General features: G+C 50.0%; 2 protein-coding genes across 4 annotated transcripts in view; one reads left to right on the top strand and one right to left on the bottom strand.

Annotated features, from left to right (window-relative positions):
* Positions 1–11,581: 11,581 nt before the first annotated feature.
* LOC140421650 (uncharacterized) overlaps positions 11,582–21,560 on the top strand; it is a 58,890-nt gene continuing 48,911 nt past the window's right edge. The window contains exons 1-2 of one of the 3 annotated variants that reach the window (XR_011946968.1): positions 11,582–11,679; positions 19,858–20,056. Coding sequence is in view for 1 of the 3 variants with exons in the window: in XM_072506446.1 (XP_072362547.1) it covers positions 20,029–20,056 (28 nt within the window). In the remaining 2 variants the exon portion in view is untranslated. The remainder of the gene's footprint in view (positions 11,680–19,857; positions 20,057–21,560) is intronic. The other 2 variants (XM_072506446.1, XM_072506447.1) reach the window with 2 other exon arrangements.
* On the bottom strand, positions 14,337–15,686 carry LOC140417859 (leucine-rich repeat and immunoglobulin-like domain-containing nogo receptor-interacting protein 1; the record flags this gene model as incomplete). The annotated part of the gene is made up of 1 exon (XM_072501301.1): positions 14,337–15,686. A coding segment is annotated over one exon (1,350 nt), but the record flags the coding sequence as incomplete, so codon positions are not given.

Below are 21,560 nucleotides of genomic sequence, written 5' to 3'. Positions count from 1 at the left end.
CGCCACCTAGTGCAGAAGACTATGGAGTTCCAGTGGCTTCCCGCACACCAGAAGGAATGGGAGGAGCTCAAGATCAAGCTCACCACCGCCCCGGTATTGGCGTTCTTCGACACTACACGAGATACAAAGATCTCGACTGATACCAGCCAGTCCGGCATTGGGGCGGTACTCCTGCAACGGGACAACACTGCAGCATGGGCCCCGGTCACCCATGCCTCGCAGGCCATGACCCCCACAGAACAGCTCTATGCGCAGATTGAGAAGGAGTGCCTGGGTTTGTTAACCGGCATAGATAAATTCCACGACTATGTGTATGGTCTTCCTCAGTTCACTGTGGAGACCGACCATCCTGGTCGATATCATACAAAAGGACCTCAATGAGATGACCCCTCGCATCCAGCGCATTCTGCTCAAGCTCCAGAGGTACGACTTCCAACTGGTCTACACCCCGGGAAAGGACCTCATTATCGCGGATGCCCTGTCCAGAGCAGTGAGCACACCGCCCGAATCGGGGGGGTTTGTCTGTCAGGTCGAAGCACATGTAGCCTTCACATCGGCCAATCTGCCAGCTACTAATGCAAGTCTGGCCCACATTCGCCGTGAGACTGTGGCTGACCCCCTTCTACAATATGTGATGCGTCACATGACGGAAGGGTGGCTCAAGGAGCAGTGCCCACAATTCTACAATGTCCGGGATGACTTGGCCGTCATTGATGGTGTCCTCCTAAAGTTGGACCGGATTGTGATCCCACACAGCATGCACAGGCTTGTCCTCGAACAATTGCACAAAGGCCATCTCGGGGTTGAAAAGTGCACGCAGAGGGTCCGAGAAGCTGTGTACTGGCCGGGCATCAACGGCGACATTGCCAACATGGTGCTCAACTGCCCCACCTGCCAAAGGTTTCAGGTTGCGCAACCCCCTGAGACGCTTCAGCCCTGTGAGTTGGTAACGTCCCCCTGGGCAAAGGTGGGTGTGGACCTTTATCATGCGCTCGGCAGGGACTACGTCATCATAATTGACTATTTTTCCAATTATCCAGAGGTCATACGCCTGTACGACTTGACATCAGCTGTAATCAGAGCATGTAAAGAAACCTTCGCTCACCATGGCATTCCGCTTACCGTCATGTCGGACAATGGGCCCTGTTTTGCGAGCCAAGAATGGTCTTCTTTTGCCGCTTCATATGTCTTCACCCACGTGACATCCAGCCCTCTGCATCCCCAGTCAATGGCAAGACGGAAAAGGGCATCCATATTGTGAAGCGGCTCCTCTGCAAGGCTGCTGATGCCGGATCTGACTTCTGTTTAGCCCTGCTGGCCTATCGCTCGGCCCCACTGTCCACAGGCCTCTCACCAGCCCAGCTGTTGATGGGTCGTGCCCTCAGGACCACTGTGCCGTCCATTCATGTTCCTAAACCCGACCATGCTCCAGTACTGCAAAGGATGCGACAGCAGCGTGCTCAGCAGAAGGTGGCACATGACACTCGGGCAACTGATCTTCCTGCCCTGGCGCCTGGAGACAACATCCGCATACACCTACCAGAGGGTGACTGGTCGGCAACTGCCGAGGTTCTCCGCCGCGCGGCTCCCCGCTCGTTCCTGGTTCGCATGCCTGATGGCTCCATTCGCCGGTGTAATCGGTAGGGCCCTTCGGCTGCTTCCACGCTCGCTACGTGATCATGCACCGGTGCCACGCCCTCCTGTTGTCCCTGATGTCGACTTCATAGAGCTTCCTGCCACTCTGCCTATTCCTCTATCGCCCATGGCCAGGCCCATTCCTCAGCCGGTGGATCCTGACCCACCCTTGAGGCGGTCAACCCAAATTCGTCACCCACCTACTAGGCTGGACTTATGAGCCTGTTTGCACATTGGACTCACTGAATTGTTGTGCAACAATGTTAACATGTTTCTCTTTTTGTCGTTCCAGGAGTTCTCTTTCGATATTTGATGATTGCACTTGTTTTGTTTGTGGTACAACCTCGTTGCTCTGTTGCACCTGACACCTTCCTATGTATATTGTTTAGCCTCATGTACATGTTGTAAATATTGCACACACATACTCAGCCGCACTCAGTACACACCAATATTTATTACCATGTAGGCACATATTCTTGTGAAAAGGGAGGATGTCATGATATCCATATTAACATATCATGGTGCAATCACACACACACACACTGATGGATAGGTCGACGGACCAATCAACACACACGCAACATCACAGCCAATCACCAGTGAAAGCACACACACTATAAAACAGGGAACACCACAGTTCCCGCTCATTCCACCAGGAGATAGCTCAGAGCACAGAGCTCACGGCGTGACACTCAGACATACACCATGTGCTGAGTGCCTCTCTTAAGATAGTGCTAGGGCTGGGTCCACAGGTTAACTGGTGAAGTACGAACCACAGCCAGAAGTTAACAGTTGTTATTATACAGAATAATAAAACAAGAGTTGTACCATCTACAACCATGTTGGTTTGTTTGTGTATCGGAACACCCAACATGACAGAAAGCAGCAGATTCTTCATGTTGTTCCAGGAAAATGGGGCCTGTGGAATGACAGGTTTTACACAGCACACGGTCAACCTGTGGTTTCACGCTGGGTAAAGAATCTGCAAACAAGGCAAGGGACTAAATCATCAATGGTAGGACCCTAGGAAGTACAGAGGATCAGAGGGGCCTTGGTGTGCATGTCCATTGGTGGACATGTCGATAGGGTGGTTAAAAATATAACATGGAATACTTGATATAAATACTTGAATAAAAAATGATACAATACTTGAACAAAAGAGGCCTGGCCAAATCCCATTCACCACCACTCTACTCCGCCTGGCTGAACTTGTTCTATCGCTCAACAACTTCTCCTTTACTTCATCTCACTTTCTCCAAATCAAAGGTAGCAATGGGTCTGAGCTATGCTTGCCTTTTTATGGGGAACATTCCTTGTTCCATGCCTACCTGGGTCCCCTCCCACAACCCCTTTACCGGTACATCGATGACTATTTTGGTGCTGCTTCATGCTCTCGTCTGGAACTGGAAAAATTCATCAACTTCGCTTCCAGTTTCCACCCCTTCATCACTTTCAACTGGTCCATCTCAGACTCCTCCCCTCCCTTCCGTTCGTTGACCTTGCTGGCACCATTTCCGGCAATAGACTATCTGCTAATATCTATTACAATCCCACTGACTCCCACAGCTATCTTCGCACCCTACACCCTATATGGACTCCCTTTCTCTCAGATCCTCCGCCTCCGTCGCATTTGTTCCAATGATGCCACTTACCAAGGTGATGCTTCAAATGTGTTCCTTCTTCCTCAACCATCATTTATCACCTCCAGCTGTTGACAGGGCCCTCAACAGTGTGCGGTCCATCTCCCACACCACTACCCTCACCCCGTCCGCTCCCCCCAAGAACATGGATAGAATCCCCCTCATTCACACATTTCACCCCACCAGCCTCCGTATGCAAAGCATAATCCTCTGCTATTTTCGCCAACTTCAGCGTGATGTCACCACCAAACACATCTTCCTTCCACTCCCTCTGTCAGCATTCCACAAACACCATTCCCTACGAGATAAACTAGTCCACTCTTCCACCATACCCAACACCTCTCCCATCACCCATGGCATCTTCCCATGCAATTGCGGAAGGTGCAACACCTATCCTTTTACCTCTTCCATGCTTAACATCCCAGGCCCAAAACATTCATTCCAGGTTAAAGCAACGTTTCACATGCACCTCTTTCAATTTGGTCTATTGCATTCACTGCTCCCAATGTGGTCTTCTCTGTATTGGAGAAACCAAACGTAGACCTTTGGTCTCTGCGCATTCAGGACCCTACCTTTCCGTTGATTGCCATTTTAACACAAGACCATGTTACCATGCCCACATGTCTGTCCTTGGCCTGCTTCAATGTTCCAGTGAAGCTCAACGCAAACTGGAGGAACAGCATCTCATCTTCCGGTTCGACACGCGACAGCCTTCCAGTCTCAACATTGAATTCAACAACTTCAGATGATTAGTTCTAGCCCACCTCGACCCCTTTGTTTTCATTCCATTTAATTTTAACTGTCTTTTACCTTTTATTTCTTTGTCTGTCTTTATATATATTTCCCCCCCCACTCTTTCCCCCTATCTGATCCCCCCTTTCCCACTGTTACCAGACTCTTAAACGACCCTCTTATAGACTGACCTCAGTAACACTACACCCCTGTATGCTTCACCCGATGCCGGTGCTTATGTAGTTACATTATGTACCTTGTGTTGCCCTATTATGTATTTTCTTTTATTTCCTTTTCTTTTCGTGTACTTTATCATAGAATTTATCATAGAATTTACAGTGCAGAAGAGATAACAAATAGGTTAGACCAAGGAGAGCCAATGGATGTTATCTATCTTGACTTCCAAAAGGCCTTTGATAAGGTGCCTCACGGGAGACTGCTGAGTAAAATAAGGGCCCATGGTATTCGAGGCAAGGTACTAACATGGATTGACGATTGGCTGTCAGGCAGAAGGCAGAGAGTTGGGATAAAAGGTTCTTTTTCGGAATGGCAACCGGTGACGAGTGGTGTCCCGCAGGGTTCAGTGTTTGGGCCACAGCTGATCTCTTTATATATTAACGATCTAGAAGACGGGACTGGGGGCATTCTGGCTAAGTTTGCCGATGATACAAAGATAGGTGGAGGGGCAGGTAGTATGGAGGAGGTGGGGAGGCTGCAGAAAGATTTAGACAGTTTAGGAGAGTGGTCCAAGAAATAGCTGATGAAATTCAACGTGGGCAAGTGGGAGGTCTTGCATTTTGGAAAAAAGAATAGAGGCGTGGACTATTTTCTAAACGGTGACAAAATTCATCATGCTGAAGTGCAAAGGGACTTGGGAGTCCTAGTCCAGGATTCTCTAAAGGTAAACTTGAGGTAGGTTGAGTCCGTAATTAAGAAAGCAAATGCAATGTTGTCATTCATCTCAAGAGGCTTGAAATATAAAAGCAGGGATGTACTTCTGAAGCTTTATAAAGCATTAGTTAGGCCCCATTTAGAATACTGTGAGCAATTTTGGGCCCCACACCTCAGGAAGGACATACTGGCACTGGAGCGGGTCCAACGGAGATTCACACAGATGATCCCAGGAATGGTAGGCCTAACTTACGATGAACGTCTGAGGATCCTGGGATTATATTCATTGGAGTTTAGGAGGTTGAGGGGAGATCTAATAGAAACTTACAAGATAATGAATGGCTTTGATAGGGTGGATGTAGGGAAGTTGTTTCCATTAGCAGGGGAGACTCGGACCCGGGGGCACAGCCTTCGAATAAAAGGGAGTCACTTTAGAACAGAGATGAGGAGAAATTTCTTCAGCCAGAGAGTGGTGGGTCTGTGGAATTCATTGCCACAGAGGGCGGTGGAGGCCGGGACGTTGAGTGTCTTTAAGACAGAAGTTGATAAATTCTTGATTTCTCGAGGAATTAAGGGCTATGGAGAGAGAGCGGGTAAATGGAGTTGAAATCAGCCATGATTGAATGGTGGAGTGGACTCGATGGGCTGAATGTCCTTACTTCCGCTCCTATGTCTTATGGTCATATGGTAATGTTTGGAATTTAAATTATCACAGCCGCAGGGACTGAGCATGTGGAGGGGAGGTTGGGGAAAGTAGATTGTGAGTGAGCAGGGTAGTTGGAGTGAGTGAGGAAGGAGGTCTGAAGCCAGGAACCTGTGAGTGAGATGGGGAGGGGGGTTGATAGAAAGGCTTCTGACTGAGTTGGGTGAGGACGTTTGATGAGAATGACCTGAGTGGGCAATGGTAGTTAGGATTAAGGGAATAGGCTTCTGTCTGTCAAGGGAGGGGATATTGACAGAGTTTTTGTGTTTATATGTTGGGGACCAGCATGGAGTGTCAAAGATCCAAGAGAGCTCTGTGCACACTGTTGGTGGGTAGAACAGGCAGAGTGTATGTCAAATATTTTATATTTGGAATGTTATAAGGGCATATTTCATATTTTTGGTTTTGGACAACTGTTGGGCCTCCTCCACCATGTAAATGGTGTGCACTTGATACCCCTGATAAAGCCACGTGTCTCCAGTTTCCACAATCTTCACTCTCAACAGGTTTCACCCTTCCCCCATCAATTGTTTTGTCATCAACATCTCCCACCATACCCCCCCCCCCCCCCCCCCCCCCCCCAAGATGTCCCCTTTTCTCCAGTGGATTTGGTCACTCCTGAACAGGTATTAGTGTGAATCCGCACACAAGCAGCAGATTTTGACATGACCTTGTGTGGAGTTGAATCTGAGGCTGGCAAGGGAATGATTTGGAGCCGTTAAGGATTGAGGTGACAAAGGAATGAATGAATTTCAGTCGCAGATGAGATGAGGCAGCAGCACATCTGGACAAGGTTACTGAGGTGGAAATAGACAGTCTTAGTGATGTGTCATCAAAAAAACAGTTTGGGATGAAATTTGACAACCAGATTATGAACAGATTGGTTCAGCCTCAAAGAGTTGCAATAGAGATAGTAGCTAGGGAGTGGGATATGTAACAGAAACTGAAGATGATTGCTTTCCTCGTCCCGATATTTAAATGGAGGACATTTCTGCTTATCCAGTACTGAGTCAGACAATTCGGGACATTTTCTGACTTGGAGGGACACTTGGAGATGATAGTGGAGGTTAAGGGTTTTGGACGTTACATGAGAGCTCTGGTCGAGTTTTAGATAAAATCCTCTCCTTCAAGCCTTCCAACTCCCACCTCCCTCTTCCTCTCTCCCCCAGACCAGGAGGTGATGGCCCAGATCAGGTGGCAGCTTCCCTTCCCAGAAGGACATTGGTGAACCAGTTGTTTTTTATGACAATCCAGAAGTTTTCATGGTCACGTTTCCTAGTGCCGGTCCCACAAATGAGGGATTCATCCAACTCCATTTCACAAGCTGCCTTTGTGTTTATCACTCTCTTTTTCTCCTCTTTGAATTCATTTTTCAGGATATTGGAAGGGGTGCTTTGTAAATATCACATCAGGATGTAACAGTCACTCGACTCATCAGAGCCAGAACATTATCAGCTTTTGAACATGGAATCAAAAAAATCCGCTCACAATGGGGAGAAAGTGTTTCCGTGTTCTGTGTGTGGACGAAGCTTCAGCCAATCATCAAACTTGTCAAAACACAAGTGTTGTCCCATGGGGGAGAAACCGTGGAAATGTGGAGACTGTGGGAAGGGATTCAATTACCCGTCTGAGCTGCATATTCATCAACGCAGTCACACCGGGGAGAGACCATTCACCTGTTCTGTGTGTGAGAAAGGATTCACTAAATCATCTGACCTTCTGAGACACCAGCGAGTTCACACTGGGGAAAGACCGTTCATCTGCTTTGTGTGTCGGAAAGGCTTCAGAACTTCGTACCACCTCCTGAAACACCATCATATCCACAGTGAGGAGAGACCTTTTAAATGTTCTTACTGTGAGAAAAACTATAAAAGGAAAAGAGATCTGTTGAGCCATAAACTCACTCAAGTTCACCTGCTCCGTTTGTGGGAAAGGATTCGCCCGTTCATTCGATCTGCTGACACACCAACTTGTTCATACTGATCAAAGGCCATTTAAATATCCTGACTGTGAGAAGAGCTTTAAAAGCCGGAAGGATCTGCTGACACATGAACGCACTCAAACCAGGGAGACCTTTCATCTGTTCTTTCTGTGGGAAAGGTTTCTCTTGGAAGTCCAACCTACTTAAGCACCAGCGGAGTCACACTGGGGAGAGGCCGTTCGTCTGCTCAGTGTGTGGAAAGGGATTCATTCAGTCATCCCACATGCTGAGATACCAGCGAGTTCACAAGTGACTGCAGGGATTGGATTTGGATTCTGCTGTTAATCACATCTGGACTGAACCATCTTCACTCTGACAGCTGGAGTTTGTTGCTGCCGGTATTAATAAGCCTGAAAGCTGGGGTGTGCATTGATGTTCTGTATAAATATTGATTAAATCAGCTTTGATTCAGACACTGTGTTTTGAATATTCGGTTTCCTCAATGATAAGAAGAGACTGATTGATCTCCTGTTACTGATTGGGACATTATTTTTGATCTTTTCTTACTCTGAATTATTTCTGTTCTCTGGTTCACCTTCTCCCAGATTAAACACTGAGCTTTCATCAATCCTATCAATCTGTTGCAGACATTGGGCGGTTGGTGAATTTCACCTGATGTTGGTGTCAGTTGCCCTCGGAAGATTTCCCAGTTTTCTGAAATTCCAGTGCGGTTCTGTGTTGATGTAATGATCCGAGTTTCAGTTCCAATGCTGATGATGGAGGGCCTGTGCTGACAGAACCACAGAATCATTACAGTTCAGGAAGAGGCCATTCAGCCCATCGAGTCTGCACTGCTCACTGAAAGAACTTTCTACCTAATCCCACTCCCCTGCCTTATCCCTGTAACCTTGCACATTCTTTCTTTTCAGATAAAAATCCAATTCCCGTTTAAATACCTTGATTGGAGCTGCCTCCATCACCCTCTTAAGATGTTCGTTCCAGACTCCAACCACCCTCTGGGTGAAAACCTTTTTCCTCGCATCACTTCTGTTCCTTTTGCTAATTATTTTGAATCTGTGCTCTCCAATTCTTGATGTACTCCAGAAGGGAAATAGATTTTCATTATTTACCCCGTCTAAAGCCCTCAGGATCTTGATTACCTCTACAAGCCTCCAATCAGCCTTCTTTTCTCCACGGAAAACAGACCCAACGTCTTCTCATATTTATCCCTGGAAACATTCTTGGGAACCTTCTCTGGACTCTGCACTCCAATGCCTTCACATCCTTCCTCAAGTTTAAAAAAAATTATCTCATGGGATGTGGTGTCGCTGGCTGGGCATTTACTGCCCATCATTAATTGCCCTTGAACTGAGTGCTTTGCTCAGCCATTTCAGAGGGCATTTTAAGAGTCAACCACTTTGCTGTGGGTCTGGAATCTCATGTGGGCCGCACCAGGTAAGGGCAGGAGATTTCCTTTCCTAAAGGACATGAGTGAACCAGATAGGTTTTTATGACAATCAACGATGGTTTCATGGTCATTATTTGACTTTTAAATCCAGATTTTAAAAAACTGAATTCACATTCCACCATTCCAAATACTAAGAAGTTAATTTCTGGACTAAAGAATTGTGAGTTCTTCGACGATGTAACAAGCAAAGTGGATAATGGGGATCCTGTAGATGTAGTGTATCTGGACTTCTGGAAGGTGTTTGATAAGTTGCCACAAAGAAGGTTAATTGACAAGGTGAGATCACATGGGATTAGGGTAATTTATTAGCTTGGATAGAAGACTGGCTGAAGGACAGACGACAGAGAGTCAGGATAAATATTTCTTATTCTGGATGGCAAGATGTAACTAGTGGGCTACCACAGGGTTCGGTCCTTGGGCCCCAGTTATTTACAATCTATATTAACGACTTGGATACAGGGAAAGAAGGTTCAAAAGCCAAATTCGCAGATTACACAAATATAGGTGGGACAGTAAACTGCAATGAGAAAATAAGAACCTGACAAATGGATATCGATAGGTTAGGAGAGTGGGCCAAAATGTGGCAAATGGAGTTTAACTCCTATGCAGAGGGATCTGGGTGTCTTTGTGCATGAGTCACAGAAAACGAGCATCCAGGTGCCGCAGATAATAAGGAAAGCAAATGGAATGTTAGGAAAAGGAATTGAGTAAGGAAATGTTGTTGCAACTATACAAGGCATTGGTAATATCGCACCTGGAGTATTGTGCACAGTTTTGTCCCCTTATTTGTGAAAGATGTAGTCGCATTGGAGGCAGTTCCGAGGAGGTTCACTAGATTGATTCCAGAGATGAGGGGTTTGTCGTATGAGGAGAGATTGAACAGTTTAGGCCTATACTCTCTTTAGAAGAGTTTAGAAGAATGAGGGGAGATCTAATTGAGGTAAAGAAGATGGTAAAAGATATGGATAATGGGTGGCAAGGCAGCACAGTGGTTAGCACTGTTGATTCGCAGTGCAAGGGTTCCAGGTTTGACTCCTGGTTTGGGTCACTGTCAGTGTGGAGTCTGCACATTCTCCCGGTGTCTGCGTGGGTTTCCGCCGGGCGCTCCGGTTTCCTCCCACAAGTCCCAAAAGATGTGCTTATTCGGTGAATTGGACATTCTGAATTCTCCCTCTGTATTCCCAAACAGGTGCTGGAATGTGGCGACTAGGGAATTTCCACAGTAACGTCATTGCAGTGTTAATGTAAGCCTACTTGTGACAATAAAGATTATAAAGTATACATGGAGCTGATGCTTCCTCTCGTGGGGAATTTCAACCGAGAGGTCATGATCTTAGAATAAGAGGTAGCAAGTTAAAAACAGATTTGAAGAGAAACTACTTCTCCCAAAGGATTGTGAATCTGTGGAATTCGCTACCCCAGAGTGTGATGGATGTAGTGACAGTGAGTAAATTCAAGGAGGAGTTAGACAGATTTTTAATTGGTGATGGGTTGAAGGTTTATGGAGAATGCTTTATGGAGAAAGTGGAGTTGAGGCCAGGATGGAATCAGCCATGATCACATTGAAGATGTTTAGGCGCGGGAGGCTACATTTACTACTCCTGCTCCTAGGTCATGTGTTCTAGCGAGGAGATGCTCTGGCTGATTTTGCAATCCCGCTCTTGGTCTTTAGCATTGTAGGGAGCAGATGAGGAAAATATCAGCTATGATAGAATGGTGGAGCAGATTTGATGGGCCAAATGGCCTAATTCTGCTCCTGTATCTTATGAACTTATGACTGCAGTAAGAGGTCTTACACCAGGTTAAAGTCCTTACACAGGTTTGTTTCAAATCACTAGCTTTCAGAGCACTGCTCCTTCCTCCTTTAACCTGGTGTTGTAAGACTTCTTACTGTGCTCACCCCAGTTCAATGCCAGCATCTCCATATCCGAACTTATGACTGTACGAAAAGAATACTTTTCACTGTACTTCAGTACATGTGACAATAAAACAAATACAATACAAACAAGTCTTGTTTACCCATCCCCTGTGCTCACTTTCCTTTTAAGAAGTACCAAAAGTTGAAATTTCCCATTCTTCGATTCCTATAGTTGTGATCATCCTGATCTCTGTAATCTCCTCACACACCCCTTCAAGATCTCTGCACTAATTTAATTCTGGCCACTACAGCATACCTGATTTATTCGGTCCACCATTACTGGCCTTTTATCATTTGACTGGGCCACAAGCTCTGGAATTTCCTCCTTCAAACTCTCCGACTCTCTCACTCACTTTCCTCCATTAAGATTCTCCTAATATCTCCCCATGTTGCTCAGTGTCAATTGTTATTTTATAACGTTTCTCTGCGATGTGTTAAAATGCTTGATTTTGTCAAGGCACAATAAATACGAATTATTGTCACTGCCCTGGACATGTATCATTGTTCTGCCTCATAAATAAGAATTTGTAACTCAGAGTGAGTCTGTCATGGTGAAACATTTCAAAAATATTGCAATGATGGCGACTGAGCATGCGCTCCGCTGCTGCCCCCAAGACAGACGGTGGATGCGCGCGCGCATTGCTGCTCGTGCCCCAAGAACGTTGACGAATGCGCATGCGCAGCCCCTCTAGTACGCGCGAGAGAGATGGCCGCCATTTAGTCTCGTCTGTGAGAAAGCTGCAGGCCCCGCTCAGGTCCCCCCCGATACCGGTAGGTTATTTTTCAGGATTTTCGGTTAATATAACATGTTTAAGAAGTGTGTCCAACGACGCGCCTAATTGAGCTCTCCCTCGGTCCTGCCATTCCCTCCTTTACGGATCATACATCCGAGAAAGAACGCCGCCATTAATCGCACTGCGCATGCTTCACTCGGCCCAGTCCCGCCTCCTTGTTCACTCCGATTGGCTGGAGGACCAGCCGATTCCCGCCGGCCTTTTGAATCCACCCCTTCACCCTATTGGTCAGGAGCTGCCGTCAATCATTGCCCTGGCATTGTGAGGTATCAGGTGAGAGGTCAGTGTCGGGAGGCGGGGTTTACAAATCCTCAGTGCTGCCCGAGAGCTGAATGAAACAATGAATGAAAATCGCTTATTGTCACAAGTAGGCTTCAAATGAAGTTACTGTGAAAAGCCCCTAGTCGCCACATTCCGGCGCCTGTTCGGGGAGGCTGGTACGGGAATTGAACCGTGCTGCTGGTCTGCTTTGAAAGCCAGTGATTTAGCCCAGTGTGCTAAACCAGCCCCGATGGACATTCTCCACTCTCACTATCTGCTGCTTCTGGCTCCTCTCCGCAAACAACCTCGTAGAGACCGGGGGGGGGGGAGACACTGATCCAGTGACAATGTCACTGCATTAGTAGAAAAGTCTAATGTAATCCCTCCTGTTCAAAAAGTAGGAAACTAGTTAGTTAAAGCCTGTAGTTGGGAGACTGTTGGAATCCATTATTGAGGAAGTAGTAATTGGACTTTTGGAAAGCCAAACCGCAATCCATCAGAGTCAGTGTGGCAATGAACGGACATCGCGCGACAATCACCAGGCAGGAATGTTCCCTTCCAGTCGGGGCAGCAGTCAAGGGCATTCAGCCTCTGATCTCCGGGTAAGCGTTCTCCAAGGCGGCCTTCAGGACGCGCGACAACGCAGAATCGCCGAGCAGAAGCTTATAGCCAAGTTCCGCACACATTAGTGCGGCCTCAACCGGGACCTGGGATTCATGTCGCATTACATTCATCCCCCGCCATCTGACCTGCGAAATCCTACCAACTGTCCTGGCTTGACACAATTCACACCTCTTTAACCTGGGGTTACCCCATCTCTGGATCTGTAAAGATTTAATCACCTGCTAATGCTCGCATTCCAAGCATTGTCTGGCATCTTTGAATTTGTCTATATATATGTTTCTGGAACATACCTCTTCATTCACCTGAGGAAGGAGCAGCGCTCCGAAAGCTAGTGACATCGAAACAAACCTGTTGGACTTTCACCTGATGTTGTAAGACTTTGTAGTGTGGTTTTGTAAAGGGTAAATCGTGTTTGACTCATTTGTTGGAGTTCTTGGAAGATGTAACAAGCCAGGCGGATAATGGGGGTACTGTAGATGTGTTTGGACTTCCAGAATACATTTGATAAGATGGAATTTAACATGCATAAGTGTGAGGTTATCAATTTTGGTCAGAGGAATAAAAAGGCAATTTTATTATCTAAATGGAGAGAAACTTTAGAGGACATTGGTTGGGTGTTGAATAAATATTTCACATCCGTCTCCAGCCAAGAGAATGAGGAGATAGACTTGGAACTCGGGGAGAGAAACTGTGAGGTTCTTGAGCGAATTGATAGAGGGAGTGACAAGACATTGGAAGTGTTGGCAAGCTTAAAAGTGGACAAATCTCCAGGTCTGGATGAATTGTGTCCCAGGATGCTGTGGGAGGTGAGATTGCAGGGGCCCCGACCCAAATTTTTAATTGCTCTTTAGCGACGAGGTCGGTGCTAGAGGACTGCAGATCAGCTAATATGATCCCACTATTTAAGAAAGGTTGTAGAGATAAGCCAGGGAACTAAGTACCAGTGAGTCTCGCATCAGTGGTAGGGAACCTATCGGAGAAAATTCAGAAGGAGAGAATCTATCTCCACTTGAAGAGGCAAGGTTTGATCAGGAATAGTCAGCATGGCTTTGTCAGCGGGAGGTCATGCCTAACAAATTTTGATTGATTGATTGACACCAGGTATGTCGATGGTGGTAGTGATGTAGTTTACATAGATTTCAGCAAAGCCTTTGCCAAGATCCCACATGGGAGACTTTATAACGAAGACAAATACACATGTGATACAGAGTAACATGATAAGGTGGATTCAAAATTGGCTTGGCTGTAGGAGACAGAGGAAGATGACAGATGGCTGCTTTAGTGTCTGGAAGCCAGTGTCCAGTGGCGTACCACAGGGATCTGCGCTGGGTCCCCTGTTGTTTGTCATTTATATAAACGCCATAGATGACGATGTGTGGGGTAGAATCATTACCTTTATGGATGTCACACAGCTTGGCCTGGTGGTTAACAGTGAGTTTGAGTGTCTTTGGTTACAGGAAGATATAGACAGGATGGTCAAATGGGCAGAAACGTGGCAGATGGAATTTAACCCTGAAAAATGTGAGGTGACACACTTTGGCAGGCGTAATTTGACAACGAAGCATTCAATGAACGGCATGACACTGGGGCGTCTGAGGAACAAAGGGACCGTGGTGTGTTTGTTCTGAGATCCCTGAAGGTGGAAGGACAGGTTAATAGGATGGTGAAAAAGGCATATGGGACACTTGTCCTTTAGCAATTGAGGCATAGATGGGGTCGCAGTGACGTCTCGGACAGTGACGTCAGCCCTCAGACCACCTTCATGTTGAATTTGGCGTCGTCCCCGTCGCCACCTCTGCCGCCCCCGCCCGCGTGCGGCACGAAGTCAACATGGATGTTGTTGTGTTTGATGGGCCCGCTGGCCCGGCTCCAGATGAAGAGTAAAGTGAAGCAGAGCGACACCACGGTGAAGAATGAGGCGAAGCCCATGGTGGTGGCCACCAGCAGCGTGTGGGTGTCGAAGGGATATCCGGGCCGTAGGCCGGCCTTGGCCCGGGAGTCGGAGCGCCCAGCCAGTCCCAGCTCCTGTAGCGAGAGCGGCCGCACCTGTAGCGAGGCCGAGGCCGTGTCGTTGCCGCCGGCGTTGCGGGCCACACAGCGATAGGTGCCGGAGTCCATGCGGCGGACCGAGGTGATCTGCAGGCTGCCGTCTGGCAAGAGGCGGCTGCGGCCCACGGCGGGTCCGGAGAGGAGCGGGGGCGCGGGGGGCAGGCTGGGGTCCGGACGTCCAGGGAGGAGGCCGCGGTCCTCGGGGTTCAGGCCCAGATTTTCAGATACTAGGCCCAGGCCCCCGGGGAGGCTCATCCCCGCCCCGGGGAGGCTCATCCCCGCCTCGGGGTGGCCCAGCCGCTGGCGCCGTGGGTTGAGCCACAGGATGAGGGGCGGCAGCTGGCCGTCGGCCGAGCAGCGGAGGGTGACTGTCTGGCCCTCTCGGGGCTGCGGCCTCTTGTCGCGGATGCGGGGCCGGCGGCAACTGAAGGTGCTGGCAGGGAGGGAGCCGGCGGCCTCGGGCAGGCGGCGGCCGCAGAGGGACGGCGGGGAGGCGCAGGTGGGCGGCTGGGGGCCCAGGAAGCGGAGGCGGTGGCGCCGGCGGACGATCCAGAGCAGGCGGCAGTCGCAGGCCAGCGGGTTGAGGCCGAGGCCCAGGCTCTGGAGGGAGGCCAGCGAGCGGAAGGCAGCAGCCGGCAAGCTGGCCAACTGATTGGCCGTGACGTCCAGCAGCCGGAAGTAGACGAGGCCGCGGAAGGCGGCGTCATGGATGATGCGCAGACGGCCGCCCACCAATCGCAGCTCCTCCAGGCGGGTTACGTGCTGCAGCAGCGCTCCGCGGATGGCACTGATGGGATTATAGGAGAGGTTGAGGAAGCGCAGGTAGGCCTGAGTCCTCAGGCTGGCATAGGGGACAGTGCTGAGGTTGCAGCGGGTGATTGAGAGCCAAACCAAATTGAGGCCCTGGAGGCAATCGGGGCCTAGTTGGGCCAGTGAGGCCCAGGAGTCGATTTCCAGCAGGCGGAGGCGGGAGAGGTCCTGGAAGGGGCGGCCGGGCAGGGCGGCGGCCTTGGGGAAGGCCAGCAGGCGGAGGGCGGTCAGGTTGAGGAGGGGGGAGAGGGCAGCACCGGGTGGCCAGGTCAGCGCGGCACCGCGGACGGTGAGTTGGTTGAGGCCGCTGAGGCCGGCCCAGGCTCGCGGGCCGGCCCAGGCCAGCTAGGGGGAGCCCAGGCTGAGGGTGCGCAGGGCGGCCAAGCCGCGGAAGGTGTGGTCGCCGAGCAGCAGCAGCGGGTTGCCAGCCAGCTCCAGGCTGCGCAGGGCGGCCAGGCCGAGGAGGGTTCCGGGCTGCAGGTAGCGCTGTAGGTTGTGGCCGAGGCCCAGGCGCTGCAGCCGCTCCAGGGCGCCCAGGGCGCCGGCCTCCAGCTCCCGCAGCCGGTTGTGGCCCAATTCCAGCTCCTCCAGCCGGCGGCTCAGGCCCCGTCCCGGGCCCCAGTCCAGCCACTCCAGCCGGTTGTCACTTAGGTCCAGCGCCCGCGTGCCAGCCGGCAGCGACTCCAGCCCCCGGGACGAGCAGCTCACCGTCCGGTTGGGGCTCCAGCAGAGGCAGTCTGAGGGGCAGCCGAGCCCCGTACCCAGGAGGAGGAGCAGGGGGAGGAGAGGAGGCCTCACTGCCAGCAACAACGTCCTGCCCCACGGCCTGTAAAGCAAACAAAACAGGGGGTCAGTGAGGGGAGCTGGACCCCCCAGACACACACCCACGCACAGGACATCTCCCCCACACACAGGACACCTCCCCCAGACACAAACCCCACACAGGACATTGCCCCCAGACACACACCCACACACAGGATACCTCCCCAGACACACACCCCACACAGGACACGTCCCCCACACACAGGACACCTCCCCACACACAGGACACCTCCCCAGACACACACCCCACACAGGACACGTCCCCCACACACACCCACAAACACAAGACACCTCCCCAGACACCTCCTCCCCCAGACACACACCCACACACAGGACACCTCCCCCACACACAGGACACCTCCCCCAGACACAAACCCCACACAGGACATTGCCCCCAGACACACACCCACACACAGGACACCTCCCCCACACACAGGACACCTCCCCAGACACACACCCCACACAGGACACGTCCCCCACACACAGGACACCTCCCCTAGACACACACCCACACACAGGACACCTCCCCACACACAGGACACCTCTCCCACACACAGGACACCTCCCCCACACACAGGACACCTCCCCAGACACACACCCCACACAGGCCATTGCCCCCAGACACACACCCACACACAGGACACCTCCCCGAGACACCCACCCACACACTGGACACCTCCCCCACACACAGGACACCTCCCCAGACACGCACCCACACACAGGACACCTCCCCAGACACACACCCACACACAGGACACCTCTCCCACACACAGGACACCTCCCCAGACACGCACCCACACACAGGACCCCCCCCACACACACAGGACACCTCCCCAAGACATGCACCCACACACAGACCACCTCCTCCAGGCACACGCCCACACACAGGACATTGCCCGCAGACACACACCCACACACAGGACACCTCCCCCTCACACAGGACACCTCCCCCAGACACACCTCCACACACAGGACCCCCCCACACCCAGATACAGGATGCCCCACCTCCCCCAGACACACGCCTGCGGACACAGGAACACCTTTCCCAAACGCTCACAGGAGCCCTCTCACACACAGGATCCCCGTTGTCCCGAACACCACCAGCACCAACATCGAGGGCCGAAGGGCCTGTACTGTGCTGTAATGTTCCATGTTCCCCGAGGCCTCTAGGACCCCCCTCCTCTGGAATGGACCCCTCCGGAATCCGCCCCCCCCTCCCCCCGCAGCCGCCCCCATGACACAGCCTTGTCCACCTTCCCTCTCAGATCCTCTCCACTACCCTCCACAACCCCCCCCACCCCCCCACATCATCATCCCCTCTTGTTGCTTCACCTCGCTCCCACAAACGCCTTTGTGTCCTTCCCAAATTTCTATGCAAGGTCGGGCTTCGGGGTACAGAGAGAGATGGGAGGGGTTGAATATATTTGACTGCAAATTGTGATTACCTCATTAGCTTCATATTTATGGCGAAGAGCTTGAGGGTCTTCTTCGGTCCTGTTTCTGCTGACAGTCCGGGAGCAGCTTTCGCTATACAAGGAGCTACTGTCGGTTGTCAGCTTGTTTTAATGCTGCTGGGATCTGGTTACAGGTTACACACCAGCTGTAGCCTGTGGCTCAGGTTCTGGACGAGGGGCTCGATCGGGTTGCAACATAAACATTGTTCCTCCTGAATATTTAAACATTTGACATGGATAACACAGGTGCAGAAAGAGAAAACACTGGTTCAAAGTGTGAAAAGCTGGAGTGTGACCAACATTGATCTACACAGAGCAACGTGTTAGACAGGGAGTAAAGCTCCATCCTTCTACGCTGTCCCCATCAAACACTCCCAGGACAGGTACAGCACGGGGTTAGATACAGAGTAAAGCTCCCTCTACACTGTCTCCATCAAACACTCCCAGGACAGGTACAACACTGGGTTAGATACAGAGTAAACCTCCCTCTACACTCTCCCCATCAAACACTCCCAGGACAGGTACAGCACGGGGTTAGATACAGAGTAAAGCTCCCTCTAAACTGTCCCCATCAAACACTCCCAGTACAGGTACAGCACAGGGTTAGATACAGAGTAAAGCTCCCTCTGCACTGTCGCCATCAAACACTCCCAGGACAGGTACAGCACGGGGTTAGATACAGAGTAAAGCCCCCTCTACACTGTCCCCAACAAACACTCCCAGGACTGGTACATAGGAAAGGAGCAGGCCATTCAGCCCATTGAGCATGCTCTTCTCTACAATATCATGGCTGATCAGCCACTTCCATGGAAAAATAATTCCAAGTGAAAGTGGTTCTCTGAAAATTAACTCTGTTCACTGGTTAATGATTTGCCGCACACCGAACCACTGGTTAATGATTTGCCGCACACAGAGCCACTGGTTAATGATTTGCCGCACACAGAGCCACTGGTTAATGATTTCCCACACACAGAGCCACTGGTTAATGATTTGTCGCACACAGAGCCACTGGTTATTGATTTGCCGCACACAGAGCCACTGGTTAATGATTTGCCGCACACGCAGCCACTGGTTAATGATTTCCCACACACAGAGCCACTGGTTAATGATTTGCCGCACACACAGCCACTGGTTAATGATTTGCCGCACACCGATCCACTGGTTAATGATTTGCCGCACACAGAGCCACTGGTTAATGAATAGCTGCACATAGAGCCACTGGTTAATGATTTGCCGCACACAGAGCCACTGGTTAATGATTTGCCGCACACAGAGCCACTGGTTAATGATTTGCCGCACACAGAGCCACTGGTTAATGAATAGCTGCACATAGAGCCACTGGTTAATGATTTGCCGCACACAGAGCCACTGGTTAATGATTTGCCGCACACAGAGCCACTGATTAATGATTTGCCGCACACAGAACCACTGGTTAATGATTTCCCACACACAGCCACAGGTTAATGATTTGCCGCACACAGAGCCACTGGTTAATGATTTGCTGCACACAGAGCCACTGATTAATGATTTGCCGCACACAGAGCCACTGGTTAATGATTTGCCGCACACAGAACCACTGGTTAATGATTTGCCGCACACAGAGCCACTGGTTAATGATTTGCCGCACACACAGCCACTGGTTAATGATTTGCCGCACACAGAGCCACTGGTTAATGATTTGCCGCACACAGAGCCACTGGTTAATGATTTGCCGCATACACAGCCACTGGTTAATGATTTGCCGCACACAGAGCCACTGGTTAATGATTTCCCGCACAGAGCCACTGGTTAATGATTTCCCACTCCGATTTCCGGCTGAGATTGGCGTTATTGAGTGGAGACGAGCTTAATATACCTCCCCACGGGCCGATTTGAAAGGCAGGCCGGCTTTGGCGGCTTCCTTGATGTGTGGTTTGCGGCGAGGTCCCCATCGGTTCTGTTCCCCGAGGGAAAGGCAGATGGCTGGTCCCAAGGGTGCTCCTTTCCCGGGGACACGGTTCAGATTCACTCCCTTACTCTCTGGTGGGCGCCTTAGTTTCCTGTGGAATATATGAAGAACATCTAAAGCTCATCATTTAAGTATTTCACTGAGGACCAGAACTATGTAAGGAATGACTATGCCTGTATTATTGCAGAGCTGTTAAGAAAGTCAGTAAAAGACAATCTGTTGCTGGGAGTTTGATTCTCTGGTGTCTGAAACCACAAGATTCAATGATTAGAGGCAACAAGATGAACAAGGAAACACGTCAAGGCCCAAAACTCCAGCTGGATATTCACAGGAGAAAGTCTTTTATCAAACACCTCGAATGGACAGAACAGAGAAAGATCCCAACTGTAAGAAACTCTCGAATCATTTGTAAATATCTTTCAAATGCTGACAGGTTGCAGCTGTCAGTTTCCATCACATTGAAGGTTAGAGAATGGGTATTCTAGAACTAAAAAACATTAGTTAGATCACAGCTAGAGCACTTGAGTACAGTTCTGGTCACCACATTCCAGTACAATCACATTCTTCCTGGAGAGAGTACGGAAGAGGTTTTTCTGGATGTTTCCAGGATTAGGGAATTTTAACAAGAGGAACGATTGGATCGATTGTTTTCTGTGGAACAGAGGAGGCTGAGTGGACATTTAATTGAGGTGTGCAACATTGAGGGTCCCAGATATAGTGGATCAGATGGCAGAAGGACCTATTTCATGAACAAACAGATCAGTAACCTGGGGCCAGAGATTTAAGTATCTGTTGGAAGGATTAGAGGGGAATTGAGGATTTTCTTCACCCGGGGTGGTGGGGATCTGGAACTCTGTCTGAAAGGGAGGTAGAGACAGAAACCCTCATCGTATGTGGAGTTTGTGTGATCTGCAGGCTACAGACCAAGAGGTGGAAAATGGGATTAGACTGGACAAGGAATTTTCAGCCAACACAGACACAATGGGCTGAATGGCCTCTGTGCTGTAAATGTCTAGGATTCTGTGATGACAAGTGATCCTCCAGTTTTTAATCCAAGACAGACCTCAGCGCAGTCAGTTCCGCCAAATGTTGATGTGATGGATCAAGAGGTGTCAGGTGCCAGGAGCAGTGATTCAAATGGAAATATCAGTAAATCCTGATATAGTTTATCTGTATGTGGTTCCATTTTAATAACTTCTCCTGAATGTGACCCTCACCCAGGTTTCATAGGTTATCATAGAATTTACAGTGCAGAAGGAGGCCATTCGGTCCATCGAGTCTGCATCGACTCTTGGCAAGAGCACCCTACCCAAGCCCACACCTCCACCCTGTCCCTATAACCCAGTAACCCCACCCAACACTAAGGGCAATTTTGGACACGAAGGGCAATTTAGCATGGCCAGTCCACCAGACCTACACATCTTTGGACTGTGGGAGGAAACCGGAGCACCCGGAGAAAACCCACGCACACACGGGGAGAACGTGCAGACTCCGCACAGACAGTGACCCAAGCCGGGAATCGAACATGGGACCCTTGAGCTGTGAAGCAATTGTGCTAACCACTATGCTACCGTGCTGCCCCCAATAAGAAACAACATCAAAGGGCTCATCTGGGATTTGAACCCGGGACCTCTCACATTTTCATAGAGCACAACCCCTGAAGCGAGAATCTTACCCCTGGACCAACGAGCCAGTTTTGATTTGATTTATTTATAATAATAATCCTCTGTCACAAGTAGGCTTACATTAACACAGCAATGAAGTTACTGTGAAAGCCCCTAGTCGCCACATCCCGACGCCTGTTCGGGAGAATTCAATGTCCAGGGTCAGGGTCCCAGGTTTGATTCCTGGCTTGGGTCACTGTCTATTGGAGGCTACACGTTCTCCCCG

The sequence above is a fragment of the Scyliorhinus torazame genome, chromosome 5 (genome assembly GCF_047496885.1).
Source record: "Scyliorhinus torazame isolate Kashiwa2021f chromosome 5, sScyTor2.1, whole genome shotgun sequence".
Lineage (NCBI taxonomy): Eukaryota > Metazoa > Chordata > Chondrichthyes > Carcharhiniformes > Scyliorhinidae > Scyliorhinus > Scyliorhinus torazame.
Note: the sequence above shows the minus strand (reverse complement) of the source record. Positions and strands in the feature narration are given on the sequence as shown.